The sequence below is a fragment of the Lissotriton vulgaris genome, chromosome 8 (assembly GCF_964263255.1).
Source record: "Lissotriton vulgaris chromosome 8, aLisVul1.2, whole genome shotgun sequence".
In the NCBI taxonomy this organism is placed as follows: Eukaryota; Metazoa; Chordata; class Amphibia; order Caudata; family Salamandridae; genus Lissotriton; species Lissotriton vulgaris.
Window position 1 is genome coordinate 1,579,912,223 of NC_141696.1, and position 16,653 is coordinate 1,579,928,875.

Below are 16,653 nucleotides of genomic sequence, written 5' to 3' on the forward strand. Positions count from 1 at the left end.
CTTGAGGAAGTGCGACATTCTATATACATGGTTGTTTCCTCCCCTGGACCCACTCACTAACCCCTCCCCACCTTTCTCTCTCTTCCCTTTACAGCACTGCTTACAGCCCCCTAGTCCTGATGATGATCCTTACTCATATGGATCGAAACGCCGTCGACTTTCCAGCAAGACATTAGGCGCCGCTTACTTAGTGGTTTTGAAAAATTGTCAAATTGTAAAACAAAAGTGAATTGTTGGATAAACCACTGTTTTTAATCACTGTACATAACTCTTTCACTACTCACTTTGCGCCGTTCACGCTGTTTTCACTGTCACTTGCGTCGCCGTAGTGCCACCCACCTTTTTGCACTCATGCACCTTGTACATCCTTGGGCTGTCATTTTGGATTTATTAATTACAGTGCTGATATTAACTGTAACTATAACTGTTCCCTTTTTTCACGAAAAACTGTTGATAAAATGATGCCTTGGGCACACATGAAAATCATATGGAGTTTCCTTGTTCTTTGATGGATAATGCTGTATAGATATCCTGTATACTTGTCCAAAAATAATACCGGTTGGGATATGGTTTCCTGTATACATGAGGAAGTACGACAGCACAGGATGCGAGGAATTCAAATGGACTTAGTCTGGTAGTACATCAGAGACTATTGACTGAACTGGTACTGCTGAACAATAGTCAAGAACGTCTCTTATTAAGGAAGCACTTTTGCAATCCTGGCATCCGAGATGGTTAAATTTAATTTCATGCTTGCACCAGAAGAGAAGCTGATCTGTTGTGTTTTCTCTGGAGCCACAGTTTGAGGAGACTCCACATTCGGAAATAGCAAAGAACTCTCAAATATGAACTCACCTTGAAAAGAACAGCCAGAGGTCGATGTAGTTCCGGTGCCACAGGCTGTGTGGATTTATAACCGGCTTGTGCAGCTAAATGGAAGGTCTTAGATCTGCCTTTCGGCAGCCCACCTTAAGCCTATGGAAGTTCCAATGCTTTCTAGACTTGGGACGTAGAAATATGTACCCTAAATTTCTATGATGCATATCCGGTCACCGTTGATCATTTGCAGGAAAGTTTGGTGAACAGCAAACAAGCAAAACCGTTCTATTGTCAATCTTTTATTTACCTCTTCAGATAAAGAAATGCTTGAGAGCCTTTTTTTACTACCAAGAAGCAGGAGAACTACAATGTTTGGTCTTTGAGACGTGGGAAGTCTTTCAATCAACATTTTACATCGCGGAACTATAACTCTGGAGCTAGTTTTATCAGACTGAACAACACAAGGCTGTAACCACTTGCCAGGCTATTGAGCATCCATTGATATGTTTCACCAATGTGGTATCTGGATGATAACAAGTGAAGCGAAGGGAGAGGCATTTGTTTTAAACAGATGGAGGTTTTAAAGCAATAGTCGATGGCCGGGCTCCTCCTAGTCTATTCTTACATTACCTTTGCATTTGAAAGAAAGACCATTGTCCTGTAGGTAATGGTTGTTGCAAAAAGTTTGAAAGTTCTCCAATTATGTTGAAGGAACACTCTTGGGCATTAATGCCTTTGATTTGCCCTAGTGGCTGAACAGACAGTGCAGGATAGGAATAGAGGAGTGCTTGAAAAAGGAAAACCCAGGAACCAGAGCTCAGCATTCAAAGTCGGGAAAAAGCGATGCAACCATTAAGGACTTTTGAATGGAAATACTATGGCAGTGTGCATCAGTGGATATGTCCATCAAATCCTACACAGCACTAACAATCTGCATGGACATAACAGGTCTGTACGGGTGTACACACACACACACACAAACACACACACAATATCCCTGTGGAGGTCGGGGGCCAAATGTTGAAAAATGTCACTGGACTGATAATGCCCAACAGTACCTGTGGCATCAGCTGCTTTTACACATGGGGCTGAAAACCCACACATTTCCTACAGCGTGCCTCAGACAACTATTTGTCTGTAAAAACAATTGTTCACCAGAAGACTCTCTAAGTCAAGAGAACATTTTTAGCCTTGGAGGGGCTTAAAACCTTCAAAGTGACACCAAGAACATGCTTTACAATTACGCCCTACACTGCAGCCATATAGCATTTCTGATTCCAATGCACTCTTCTCAAAACACACAGAGAACACACAAACACCACAAGCAGTTAAGAGGAAAGTTACAAACCTAGTGGAACAAAGGATACAGCCCAGCTTGAGGTAATGGAAGACAGACAGAAGAGGTCAGAGAAGAGTGCGAGAACCACACAGGAAGATAGACGAGACAACAGCACTAGCAATGGGGGAAACAGAGGATGCTACAAAGGAGGGACAGTCCATGCTGCCTAATGCTGGTATTTCAAGCTTGTGAAGTGACCCAACTAAAGATTGTAAACTTAAAATATCAACACTAACAAGCATCTCAGGAGCTTGCCACTTCAGCCTTTAACCTCCAAAGTAGTGCTATTTATAACTGAAATGCACTCCTTTAATAAACATCTGAAGGCCCTGCTGGGATAAGAACCTGCTACCTACATCTGAACAGAAAGAAGATAAATCCCTTGATGCCCAAGTGCACAACTCTCAAGGTCGACCAGACCAGCCTTAACCCATTTTACCCAAGCGTATGGAGTTTGAAAGCAAACCCAAAAGGGCACGTCCCAAAACTGTTGGCATCTATTATCTGCTCATGAAATCAGAATACCTAACTGCGACATGTCTCAGATCGTAGATTGGCAAAAGTGCAGGACATCCCTGCGGCCTAAAGCAAGAGCTTGCAGGAACTCACCTTTTTCTGACTCTGCTTTATTTTTTAGTGCCCTGAAATGCTTCCTCCTGGACCACTTCTGGCTAAAGTCGTCATCATCTTCATCTGTAGAAACATCCTCAGGAAAGTCGTCTTGAGGGAAGTTGCCTAAAAGGTAAGAAGAGCAGCATGAATCACAGAGTGCTCTAGAGAGTTTTATAACAGAACTCCCCATGACAGTCTGTGCACCAGCACACAAAGAACATTCACCAACATAAAGAGTGCTCGTGTGAGAGCTTTATAGTACAACCCCCCTTCCTCTAGTTTGTGCACCAACACACAAAGTACATTCTCTAACATACAGAGGGCCCGTGAGAACTTTATAATGCAACTCCCTGACCCCCCCATGACAGTCTGTGCACCAGCGCACAAAGTAAATTCTCTAACATAGAGTGCTCGTGAGAGTTTTCAATACAACCCCTCCACGGTCTGTGCAGCTGCACACAAAGTACATTCTCCTTCGTTTGCAAACCGACTAAGAGGATCCTGATGGAAACATGGACACAGAGTGTATTATTGCACTGAGTTGATGGTCTGTCTGCCTTGGGCCGCCCATAATTATGTGGGACCCAGAGTACTAATAACCTTAGATGTCCACAAACCATCTGCAATTATTATTAGAAAATAGCTGCTTACAACTGCTCAATAGCGACTCATCTGTCCCATTCTCAGTTACATGAAATTTCTGACAAACTTGTAAATTGCCTCAGATTCAGCAGCGTCTCATATTTCGAGACCGCATATGCCCTATAGATGCCCATTATAATGGACGAAACGTGTTGACTGGTCTATTCTACATGTTGCATGCCACACTCAAATCAGTTGTGATTTATAATAAAAGGGAAGACTTTAAGAATACAACTCTGGACACAGACCTTGTACTTAGTTTAATTTGTCATGTGGAGGTGCACTGATTGTTCTTTATGTTTTACATTCTCTAACATACAGAGTGCACCAGCACACAAAGTACATTCTCTAGCATACAATGCGCTCGTGAAAGCTTTGCGATACAACCCCCCCTTCCTCTAGTTTGTGTACAGCACACAAACTACATTCTCTAACATACAGAGTGCCCGAGAGCTCTACAATACAACCGCCACATGACTGTCTGTGCACCAGCACACAAAGTACTTTCTCTAACACACAGGGTGCAATAATTACACAATTATAAGAAAAATAAAGGGAATGTACTTTATCTGATGAGTGACTGAACAACAACTGAGTTTACGTGCACAATCGAACAGAGTTGCAGCACTCTTCTTTCAACTCATTAGCCAGGGACACCTATTTCAATAGACATAGCATGAAACCATTCCAAATACTTATGGGATGATATGAATAGCGTCAAAGAAAGATAAAGCCTCACCTTCAGCCAGATTTCTGAACCTAGAGAATAATGAAAAACACACATCAGCGATGAAGAAGGAAAACTCTTTCAGTTATTACCACATCTAACTTGGTTTACAATTGACAAGCCCAGATGCTTTGTAGCCGCCCTGGCCTAGGAAGTGCACCTCAATGGAGAGGAAGCCAATATGGTCTCCCCAACTGGGGCTGTCTGTTCTAATACCACACTATTCTCCAGACAAGGAAGGAGTGGGAGGATGGGCCGATCAGCAAGACTGCACTCCTGGGTGGGGAAGTGCAGAACCCTAGCATTCTCAAGACATAAGAGGGGGGAAAAAACAAGCACAAAAGAATGTTGGAGATAATGTTTCCACCCCATTGGATTTACTATATGTAGCATGCCAAAGTTTATTTAGCTCACTGAGCTACTGCACAAGGGGGAGGCAAAATGAGCTCCTCAGTCCCAAACTACTAGCACACGTTCATCTGCACAGGAAACCAAGAAACCCTGGCACTGATCAGCTCAGTCTTGATGGAATACCGCATTGACCCAAACATTTTCATTAAATAATTTCTGATTTTCATAGTTAAGTCTCCAAATACTACAGGGGTTGGGGGCGGTCTGTGGGGGATGGATTCATTGTATGGTGCACGCTTGCTGTACCAAAGGGCCGGAGTCCACATCTCTCACTGTTGAACACCACTCAATTCTCTCATCAGCTGCTGCTGCCATGAACCCCATTCAGAGTGGTGTCCAGCCATAGACCAAGGGTCTTTTCTTTGTCCTTACTGGATTGGCATTAGTTTGGTTGCTGGTATCTGCCCAATCGACTAGGTATAGATTTCTCCCACCCTCTGCTGGGCCAGTTCAGTCAGAGAGGGTAGGACTCTGCCAAAGCCCGGGCTTAAAGGCTCATGGAGTAAAGAGTTTAACAGATATAGCAAAGGTTCCTCTAGTAATCTTTAGAGGTGCAGCACCTGACATTCTACACCAGATGAAGCATGGGTTTATTCCGAAATTAAGGGAACAAGTGGCAACGAGAGAAAGAAGGCTTGTAAGGACAAACAGATATAAATGACAGTTATTAATTACAACAAATCATTACAATTTTCTCATGAAAAAATTCAGAAAGCGCATTGCACAACTCTTGTGAAAGTGGGATGCCACTGGACACTGCTAGAGGGTTTTAGTATTGCTGTAAAAGATTTGTTTGTATTGCAAAGTTCCCCTGTCACATGTCCTCACACTTGCACGCTAATGACCTTTCAAATGACTTTCAGTAAGACTTCAGATGCAAAAGGAGAAAAGAAACAACTTTTACCCTCAGATGCTAATTTAAAGGCTGCATGCATCGGCCGGCATCAGCAAAGCAGAAGAGTTATGGTTTCCTTCCACCCTATAAAACTGTATTCACCACGACAAAGTAGAACCTTTCCTTACCAGAACAGCAGAAAAGAAATGTGGAGTAACTCTGGGCTCTGCAACTCTCTCATCACCATCTCTTATTCACTTACATTGCCCCACTGACCGGCATCTTAGATTTCACAAAACAGAATATCATGTATGTGAACGACAGATCAGTTCACTTAAAGCTTGTAGACAAACATGAGAACTTTCCCAACTTAGCTCACTGTCTTTCTTAGGTGGATGCAGAGTAACGGGCCTCGCCTAATCACCTGAAAAACTGAAATCCTGCTCATGGGCAGCTGTCAATCCAGCTGCTTTCCTTCAACCTCGTCCAAAGGAACCATTTCCCAGCCTAGTTAAAAACATGTGCTAACTAGGAATGATCTTTGATGGTGAGCTTTCTTTTACGCCAAGATAAATGCAAATGCCAGCATTTGTAAAGTGCACAGCAACCTCTGACGGAGGTGTCCCAGCGCTGGGGGCCGTCGGGAAGATTAAGCAATCTATTGCCCAGAGTCACATGGTGCGGAGCTAACCTGCCGCCGGACCTGGGATTGAACCGTGAACCCTGTGGTCCAGAGTCAGGCACCCTGGCCGCTGCGCCACACCAATACAGCATTGCACCATCAATGTATGCTGAAAGGGATCCAGCAGCTCCCCAGTGTTCTCGGAAGATCACACTAATTTTAGACATCATCCTATCATGCCTGAATTAATGCAAAATCTTATACACTGATCTACACAACACATCTGTATCAAAACTCCAGAGAGTTCAAAACTATGTGGCACGCCTTCTATTTGGCATGAAAAGACAGCGGGCCTTAAGTCCTTCCACTGGACCCAAGGGTGCTCCACGGATGCCATTCAAAATGTTTCTAAATGAGGTACATCATCCACTCAGGCACAGAAGATAATGCCCACTTTCTGGGCTCTTCCTTGTGGGACTTCTTAACTCTCCAGAGACTGGAACAGGACTACCTCAATTCAAAAGATTCTTCAACTCTCCCCAGTTCACCATACATCAAAGAGCTATGAAGCCCCACACGGTGGTTAGTAGCGCTTTACAAAATTTCCAAATGAAATAAACATTAAAAAAAATGTACACACACGATCACCAGCCCTGAACAGAGGCTTTAGAATTTTGGTAAACACCAGTGCTTTCTCCCCATTCATTTATATTGCACTTTGAAGAATTTAAACATGACCAAAACACAAGGTGTTTTCCTGGACCTCACAATATACATGCGAGAAAAAGGGCTCTGTTGCAGGGAAGCCATAGAGAGCACACGGGCTCAAAACTAGACAACTCAGGTTCCCCAGCACCATGATGGCTTCACTGAACCCAGGAGTGTTTGGTACCAAACTCTTACTCTCAAACCCATACTGATGTCAACGTGGGATTTATTGGACCATGTACACAAAGGGCACCTCAGAGGAGCCCCCTGAAAACCTACCAACCCTGGTGTGATCTCGAACCATCTGTAGGTTGCCAGCCACCACCAGGCATGTTTCTGGACCCATGGGTCGAAAGCCTCTACTCACTGGGACCAGTAACCATGCACATCCTGGACAGAGGTGTCACACCTCCTCCCCCAGGATGCGCACAGTGCTCGAGAGGGAAGCTTCAAAGGCTTGCTGCCTTTGTAATGCGACCCTAGCCTCTGCTAGCAGCAGATGGCAGCCCACGGCTTACACCCCCACTTTGGGCAGGAACACCAGCAATAAAACTTAGGAGGTATACCAGCCTCTGCCAACTCCACTGCTAAGGTGGGGGGAGGTGAGGTGAAGCACATCTTTCAGTCTCTGCCATCTTGGAAATGGTGAGACCCCTCTAATCAGGGCTAGGACTATGCTCCCTCCCACAGGAGTATTTAGGTGGCTCCCTTAGACCAGGAAACAAATTCCTGCCAACCTAAGAAGGACGAAGAAGATGCTGTGCAGCCAAGCCTGAAGAGGACTACTGACTTGACCCAAGCCCTACCAGCCTGTCTCCAGCTTCCAAGACCCTGCAAAAGAAGAGGACATCTGTCCTGCAGCCAGTGACTTCCAGAACTAGAGGAAGACAGCCTGCTCTTCGACAGACCAGAGACTTCAGAAGACAGCAGATCTGTCCCCAAAAACCCTACACAAAGGAATCCAGTGCCCTCCAGATCTGCGACTCCTGCTCACTCTGCACAAGACGCCTCTGACCCATGTCCCTGTGGCCCATCGATCAACAACCGGTTTCTCTGCGATCCTGACCTCAAGTCCAGCATTGGCTGACCCCCACTGGAGTTCATGACGACGCCTGCAGCCTTAAACCAGAGGCTCCCCCCAACCACGACCGGCTTCGGTAAGAAGAATCAGACGTCAAAGGACACCCCTGCACCCAAAGCCCCTGGGCCTTGGTGAGCAGAGGGGGTCCCTACGACACTCAACATCCCAACTTACCTCTGCTAACGATGGTCTCCCTCCTGCAGCTTCTGGTGCGACCCCTGCAGCCTGTTTGTCCGAAACAAGTTCTTCATTGAAATGCATTGGGCGCCTGACGCCGTACTTGCACCCTGCACCTAGCTGCCCCTGTGCCGCCTGCGGTGTAAGTTTGGTGCTTTGTAACCCCTCACCCCGCCCTGTGCTTGCTCTTACCCCCAAAGCTTGGCTCCAGCAACCCATTTACTTGCCTGCAAGCAGAGTGGCGTTGAGCACCCCCAGTCCCCATTGAAATGCATTGGGCAGAACTCAGATTTTGACACCTGCACGCAGTTGCCCGCGTCGCTGGTGGTGCAGTTGTGGTACTCACCAGACCCTCGCCCCTTGCTGACCTTTGGTCCCGAAGACCGGAACTGTAAGTAGTGTACTTACCTGTATAACCACATTATTGTTTTCCTCCATAGGTTTATATTGAACTCTTTGAAAATTGCACGAAGTGTTGACTTTTGAAAGTTAAGTATTTTACCTGCAAAACGTACTGAACTTATTGCCAAGATCTTGGTCTTAAAATAAAACTCAAACTAAGCTTATTTATATAAAATGAGTGTGGATCTCCTTTTCGAGTTGCGTGCCCCATATTGGTTAAGGTTGTGCAACAATTGTCTTACACTCTTCTGTGCCGAAGGCTGCTCGTCCACACTACCCCTAATAGAGCACTTTGGGTTTACATTGAGCCCTAGGCCCTGTGCACGGTACAGCCACCTATTGGCATACCATCTTCCCGCAACAGACAAACTAAAAAGGTTTACAATATTTATTCTTTGCTCAATGATGGCTTGCATCTCCTACATTCACCCTCTGTGCATAGCTCAGTGGTACAATCAGCAGTAACCACCCTCCTTTAATCATTGCATTGTGCTCTCTGCCAACCTTGCAAGGGATCTCTAATTAATGCTAGAAGTCTGAGGTGGACCATAACCATTTCCAAATGTTCCCACTAAAAAAATAACTAGAAGTTACTCTACATAGTCACCCTGACTCCCCTCTACCCGCTTTATCCCGCAAAATATCTTTGCAATAAAAGGGGCTATTCACACTCCCAGTCAAATGTTCACTCAGCTTCCAGTAACTCTAATTTGTTGTCCCAGTTTAGCCAGGTGGCATGCCTATGTAGATGTAAATTCGGACTGGTTGGTGTTCTGCATTTAGAAAAGTGGTGCAGTGAGCAAAAAAAAAAAACGAATTACTTACCTCTTACAGCAAGAAAGTTTGATGTAGGTAACAAGAAAAATGTTATTCATAAGTAACCAATCGCTTCCAGCTTGTTGCAGACCATATACTTTGCAGTATCCTGCTATTTACTACTGTGTTCGGAATATTACAAATTATTTGCTTCAAAGACTGTGGTTTGGGTTTTGAGAAGGACGCAGGGTCACGTAGCCAAAACCTATAATTCAAGAGCTAGCACACTCGCTATTCAATACCGCCTCCGCCCCCTCACCACGTGGAGAAGGTGTGTCTGCTGGTGTGTTTGTGGTACAAAAATTAAACTACTGAGTTCAGTAAACCCTATACTTTAACCACAGGAGAGGTGGGTGGTGCAATGAAACTAAAACGCAACAAACGGTAAACATCTGGTTAGTGGTAACATTTTCCAATTGCAGTATATTGTTGCTGGTCACATGTTTTGAACAGATCCAATAGCAGTGCCTCATCCCCCCGAACGCGGAGGTGGATGGAAAGTAGAGGCAGTTAAAATAAGGAATATGGTATTTACCCTATAAGCAACTATTTATAGCGTGTAAAGCTGTAGAGTTACATACTCTGCATACTTCTGCTATCTAGTGTTTGGCTCGGAGGTTTGAAAGTTGTTTCTCTTCAAAGAAGTCTCGAGTCATGATGCGGGTCAGCCTGTATTCGCATGGGCACCAGTTGCCTTGTTAGATTGTTTTTCACCCAGCATGTGAGAGACAGAAAGGCGGGGCAAATAGGAATAGTGTGGTGACCCTATGTGCAGATTTTAAAAAAGGGGTAAAGACCTCTACAGCAATCACTGACGTCTGGGGATGTGGTTGGGAGCATGTGAATCTACCGCACTACACACTATTAGTAGATGCTTACAGAGCATGTAACATATTCCGCTCTGATTCTGTTTGACCGTAGATACACATGCTCTGCATAGACTGCAAAGCAGATTTCACTATGAAAATAAAAAATGCGAATTGATCATAGTTTGCACCCACTGCAAATCTAAACTGGTTGCACCGAGCTCGTCGCACCAGGGTATTGAAATTGCCATCTAGCCAGTCGAATCCTGCCAGAAGTAACGTTCTTGTAAGAATGAGATCAACTCCTGCAAAATTGTGATTTTGAAGAGTATGGTCTGGAGGAAGGGGTTTAACAGCCGGAAAAATAGGACAGGACATCGTCCTCTTTTAGTAGAAGGCAATACTTTAAGGAAACTCAGTCCTTGATGTAGTGGTATCTTCTCTATCGATCCTTTCCTTAAAGATTAGTGAAGCTCTTCTAGTGACAGTCATGTTGTGTCTGTTGATCTTGTGCTTCTGTAGAAGAATGTTTGGGGCAGGTGTGTAAACTCATCGGAGTATCCACCAGTTATCTTCCTCCACTTGTTAGGGTAATTTATCAGCCCCTCCCAGTCAGAGGTTCAGGGGAATGAACGAAGTCACTGTTCGATAGCGGCAGAGGCTCTTCTGTCACAAGCCTTAATGCCACCATGAAATCAGCCATGGTGAAAGGGCTGGTGCTGGATATCCTAGGGATGCTGGCTTCATTGGAGAGAAGGATGTGCTGGCTGGTAACGTTGTGTGTGCGCCTTTCCTCGGTTGCTGCAGGGAGCTCATTAAAATTTCAGTGCCTGTGCATTTTATTTTATTAACATTATTATGGCCTCATCTACACAAGGGCCTTTCATAACTATGTTGTGCCTGTTTTTCTAGCTAGTTCTTTGAAAGGAATCAGAAATCTTCATTTCTTGCAATTAGACGTGATCATAACTGAAAAGCAGTGCCTGTGAGTTCACAATTCACCTGAAGTAACCGTGCCCATGACCACCTGCATTTACTTCATTATGTGAGTGGGTCATCTGTGGTCTCTTGGGTAGCAGATTTTTTGCAATCTGAATAAGATACCCTGGAAGAACTTGGCCCGCAATGTGCAGCAGATCTTGGGCAGCTTTGTCTTTTTATTCCAACTAGACGCTATACATTGTCTTTACAGCTTTTTTTTTTTCAGCTGTTCTAAAAACAGTTGTAAACATGTGAAGGTACTAGAAGGTGCTGATTTCCTTATCATGAAGCAGTTTCAAAGACAGAGTAGAAAACTTTAGCTCCTTAACCGATGGCAGCAAAACAAATAAAATAAATAAAAAGGTTGATTTTGCGTGCTGTGGTGATCACGAGTCATTCTCAATCTATCAAAATAAAAACTTTGTAATATTCCAAACTCGATGCTAGATACCTGCAAGTCACGCGATGTACAACCGGTCTACCTTTATTTTCTACATTGTGCTGCACCATACAGTGCATGCATACAGAACTAGAAGTAGGTAAAGAAACAAAAGTGAATGGCGACAAAAAATACGTATATCTTAACAAGCTCCTGTACCATGAACAGATCTCTTTTTAGGTCAACTTAAATAATGTTGCAATATGTTAGGTTATGTTAATTTCGATTTATACAGCGCCAAATCACCGACAGGTCTCTTAGCGCTTGCTTTGGGAACCCGTCCTGGCTTTCCCTGCGAGATAACCCCTACTGGGCATCCCCAAGGTGAAGACCAGGCATCCCATCGCAGTGGGGCCGTAGTGGCGATTAAGCAAGCTATTGCCCAGAGTTGCTGAGTGTGATCCCATGATTCGAGTAGGCACCGGGGCGAGAATTATCGAGTCCATGGACATTTTGAGCTCAAGACCCTGCCGCGTCAGGAATTGAACCCTGGTCCCGGGTCTGACCTCCGCATCAGGGTCTGCCTCCTCTAACCAGTGAGTCACACTTCTCCACATATGTGGCCTTTGATTTTCATAAAGTAGAATTTCAATGCTTCTGAAGAAAGTGAAAATCTATAACATATCTAGCTTTGTAGGTACTTTTCTTTACATTTATATTTACAGTAAGAACTACACATCTAAATGTGTTAACTCACTTGTTCACAAGTCTGTAGAGCCGTTTCCGATTTTGAGGAGGGGTGAATTTCTTACAAGAAAGTTGAAAGAGTCTGTCTGCTATTGCGCTGTAATCAAACTGGACACAAAGAAAACAATATAATCAGTGAACGAGAAAATGTAACTGTAATCATGGATGTACACCGTGAAAATCTTCACTGAAGTCATGAACTTAGAATAGTTCTCGCCAGAGTGCAGGAGGGGCCGAACATTTCTGCAATAGCACTTTGTAGACATATATTTATTTCCAATGATGGTGCACATTAAAAAATATATATATATCAATATGCTTGTCATCTACACATACAATTGCAGGTAGCATTTACTAAATGTTCTCTGTCTCGGTGATTTGTATTTTTAAATAACCTACATTGCAGCATTTACCTGAAAAAGTAAGTCTCAAACTATGGAGTCTTAATCTTCTCCACCGGAATATAAAAGGTAAAAGGTGTCTACATAAAAAATAAAAAAAAAGGTATACAGCTTTTAACTCCCAGTAGGTCTTGTACTGGCAGATTGCCTCACAGCCTCAGTTTGTTGGAAAGGTTTAGCATTAAGCAGAAAATAGATCTTTACTAGAGAACATATTTAATCTTCAGGTAGCAGAGAGGGTTATTTAGGATTTTAGTCAGGAATCCTGAGATGAAGAACTAGGATTACAACACATTTTCTTCTGCATCGCGGATCCTCACAGTTAGTCCTAAACGTAGAAACGATTAGCAAGATTGCCCCTTGAAGCGAATATCAATAACATCTAACAGGTCTATAGAATATAATTATAATAATCAAAGACACAGAGGCAAGCAAATAGGTCTTACAAATACTGCTTGCCCTACTATTATGACAGTCCTAGTATTTTCATCCAAACAATGTTTAGTGAACACGTGGATTGATTTTCATGCTGCTACAAGTATCTAGCAAGGGGACATTTCTCAACCAAGAAGCAGTGGCTGCTTTCATCTGTTGGAATGAGCTCTTGAATTACCCGGAGTAGGTTTGTTGATCACACATACAGGAAACTAGCCATCTAAAATTGGAAACTAGGCATCTAAAATTGGAAACTAGCCATCTAAAATTGGAAACTAGCCATCTAAAATTGGAAACTAGCCTTGAAACTAGCCATCTAAAATTGGAAACTAGCCTTCTAAAATTGGAAACTAGCCATCTAAAATTGGAAACTAGCCATCTAAAATTGGAAACTAGCCATCTAAAATTGGAAACTAGCCATCTAAAATTGGAAACTAGCCATCTAAAATTGGAAACTAGCCATCTAACATTGTTTTGTAGATGCCAAGCAAGTACCGACGGCTTCACAATTTACACAAAATGGATTAGTGTTTCTCTTATCCTTTAGTTCTATCTAAACACAATTTTAGGACTTCTAACAATGAAAGAGTGGAATGAACTCTCTGCAGGAGAAGGATTAAAGAAGAAAATCAAAGAAACAGACTGATTAATATGGAAATCCGAAACTACAGGGGGTAGGAAATGTTCTTAATACAGCTCCATTATGAAAACTGCATACTGTTCAATCAAAGATAAGGCTAGATGGTCAGCGACCATTCTAGCCGATGTAATTGCTATTTAAAAAAGCCTCTTTCCAGGTCAGATGCTGCAAAGTGGCTTTTGGATAGGATCAAAGTAAGGAGCCATTAATTTATAAATAGCCAGATTCATTTTCCACACAGGAGAAGTCTACAGTCTTGGAGGAAAAGTTTTCTTTATGGTTCTAAAAGGTCTTTAAAATCAGTTGTATTGAGAAGAACAATTGTTACTTACCTGTAAACAGGTGGTTCTCCAGTATTGGTGTCTTTTATAGATTCACATGCTTGAATATTCCCCATCGCAGTGGGAGTCCCACGGTAAATAAAATAGCAATAACATACCAATAAGATATGTATGGAATACATAACACAAGAAATAGTAGTAGTAAATACATAATAAAGACTCAAAAAACAATTCCTACATAGGCATACATGATAGAGAGAAAAAACAGTTGTAACATATTCCTGTCATTATGTTAGTCCAAACTAGAGCCATTCAGGCGCCAGCACCCTTCCAGAACCTTCTCCTCCGAGCTCAGACCATCGGATTTTCGTAGCACAAGAGTGACCATAGAGTCTATGAGGAAAGGGAGACTGTGGGGAGGAGGGTGGGTCGCATGCGAATCTATAAAAGACACCAATACTGGAGAACCACCTGTTTACAGGTAAGTAACAATTGTTCTTCTCCAGTATTAGGGTGTCTTTCATAGATTCACATGCTTGAAAAGAATAGAGAGCAGTAACATCCAAAGAGGTCTGATTGCTATGCAAGAGCATGGAGAAAACCAGAGAGACAGCAGTAATACAGTCATGTAAGTACTGATAGTAATCATAAAACCATAGCGGAGGAGGGAAGACTGAGGCTCACCTTAGTTAAAAAGATGACGAAGGACAGCCTGTCCCACTGCTGTATCCGCCTCGTTGATGGCATCCAAGCAGTAGTGCTTCGTGAATGTGTGCCTGCTGGACCACGTGGCTGCTCTGCAGATCTGATGAAGCGGCACACCAGCAAACAGGGCGGTAGAGGATGACATCGCCCAGGTGGAATGAGCCCTCACTGTAGATCGTAGAGGTTTGCCGGCCTGCTGATGGCAGAAGGCAATGGCTGAAGAAATCCAACGTGCAATAGTTGGCTTGGTAACAGGGCGCCCTTTACCCATGCGTCCGTAGGCAATGAACAGTTGATCGGACCTGCGAAAAGAGGCCGTCCTGCTGATGTAAAATTTAAGGCATTGTTTGATGTCCAAAGAGTGCAATCGCTGCTCTCCCGGAGATTGAGGATTGGCAAAGAAAGTCTTTAAGAAAACAGGCTCATTTAGATGGAAATCCGTAGGCACCTTTGGCAGAAAAGTTGGGTTGCTGCGAAGCACCACACAGTCAAGTGTAAACTGAAGAAAAGGAGGTTTGACAGTGAAGCGTGGAGATCACTCACGCGACGAGATTATGTCAGAGCAAGGAGAAGGGCTACCTTCCAGGTTAGAAACTTTAAGTCCGCCCTATGGATAGGCTCGAAGGGCGCCTTCATTAGTTGGGCTAAGATGACATTGAGATGCCAAGTGGGAGGAGGACGCCGAAGAAGTGGGAACTTCCGGAACAGTCCTTTGAAAAACTGACGAATAACTCTGGAAGAACAGAGAGAGGAGGAGCCATCCCGCCGGAAACGAGAGATTGCCGCCAAGAAAACTCTCAAAGTAGCATGGGAAAGCCCGGATTGAGCCAGGTCCAGAAAGAACGGTAGTAGCTGCTCCGGAGTGGAATGGATAGGATGGATATTCTTAGCCACACACCAATGGCAGAACCTCTTCCATTTGAGCTTGTAAGTCTTAATGGTAGACTGAGCTCTGTCCTGAGCGAGAATATCTCGGCATTCTGGCAAGATATTTAAATGCGCAAATTCAAGGTGCTCAGGTTCCAGGCCGACAATTGTAGAGAGGAGGTGTTCGGATGGCAAATTTGACCCTTGTCCAACTTCAGGAGGTTCGGTCGAGGATGCAGGAGGATGGGCTCGCACTGGGACAGAAGGAGCAACTCCGAGAACCATGCCTGACGGGGCCATCTGGGAGCAATCTGGAGAATGTGGCAGGGCTGCCTCCGCATCTTCCACAGCACACGAGGCACCAACGGAATCGGAGGAAAAGCGTAGGCGAATAGATCGCACCAATTCATCAAAAGGGCATTCCCGCACAACCCGTGGTGGGGATGCCCACTTGCGTAAGATGGGCATTTCCGGTTCTCCGTCATTGCAAAGAGATCCGAAGACGGACGACCCCATCGTTGAAAAACGAGGTTGAGAGTCAGTTGATGTAACTCCCACTCGTGGGTCGATGACGTGGACCTGCTGAGGGAATCCGCTAGGATGTTGGAGATGCCTGGCAGATGCACAGCCGTCCGGCAAACTTGATGACTGATTGCCCAATCCCAGATCGACTGCTGCTGGTTGGAAGAGTAACATTGGTTACCTTGATGGTAGGAGCGGTATTGAGAGTTTCCTCCACGAAAAGTTGAGGAGGTGCCGCGTCCGCGAGCACCCCAAAATGGCCGCTTTCGAAACTGTGAAGTCCCCAAAGATTTTTAATAGCCTGCAAAGCCTCGTCTATGTCCGCTCCAAAAAGCGGCTCACCGTCGTATGGCATATCCAGGATCTTGGATTGAACTTCCTGGCGGAAAGAGGTGGACCGTAACCAGCCCGGTCGTCGTAAGACCGCTGCACTAGCAAGCTGACGAAAGCCAGTACACGCAATGTCAACTGCACAATCAATTATTTCCTCTGACGTCCTCTCTCCGTCCTGCAGGATTTGCAAAGCTTCAGCCTTGGAAGCGTCCACCAGGGCAGACAAGTCCGACCACATCTGGCGGTCGTAGCGGCCTAAGATGGTTAAAGCATTAGCCGCCCTCACCGTAGTGGATGCCATCGTGGAGAACTTGCGTCCAATAGCGTCCAGGCGCCGACCCTTCCTATCTGGAGGAGCTGAAATT

The 16,653-nt window shown here is 44.4% G+C and overlaps 1 protein-coding gene across 1 annotated transcript in view; it reads right to left on the bottom strand.

Moving 5' to 3' along the window:
• The window catches only part of RRP1B (ribosomal RNA processing 1B), a 125,385-nt gene that overhangs the window by 63,201 nt on the left and 45,531 nt on the right, over positions 1-16,653 (bottom strand). The window contains exons 10-12 of the mRNA XM_086935884.1: positions 12,115-12,212; positions 4,152-4,171; positions 2,768-2,893 (exon numbers count right to left, since the gene is read on the bottom strand). Coding sequence (XP_086792010.1) covers positions 2,768-2,893; positions 4,152-4,171; positions 12,115-12,212 — 244 coding nt within the window. The remainder of the gene's footprint in view (positions 1-2,767; positions 2,894-4,151; positions 4,172-12,114; positions 12,213-16,653) is intronic.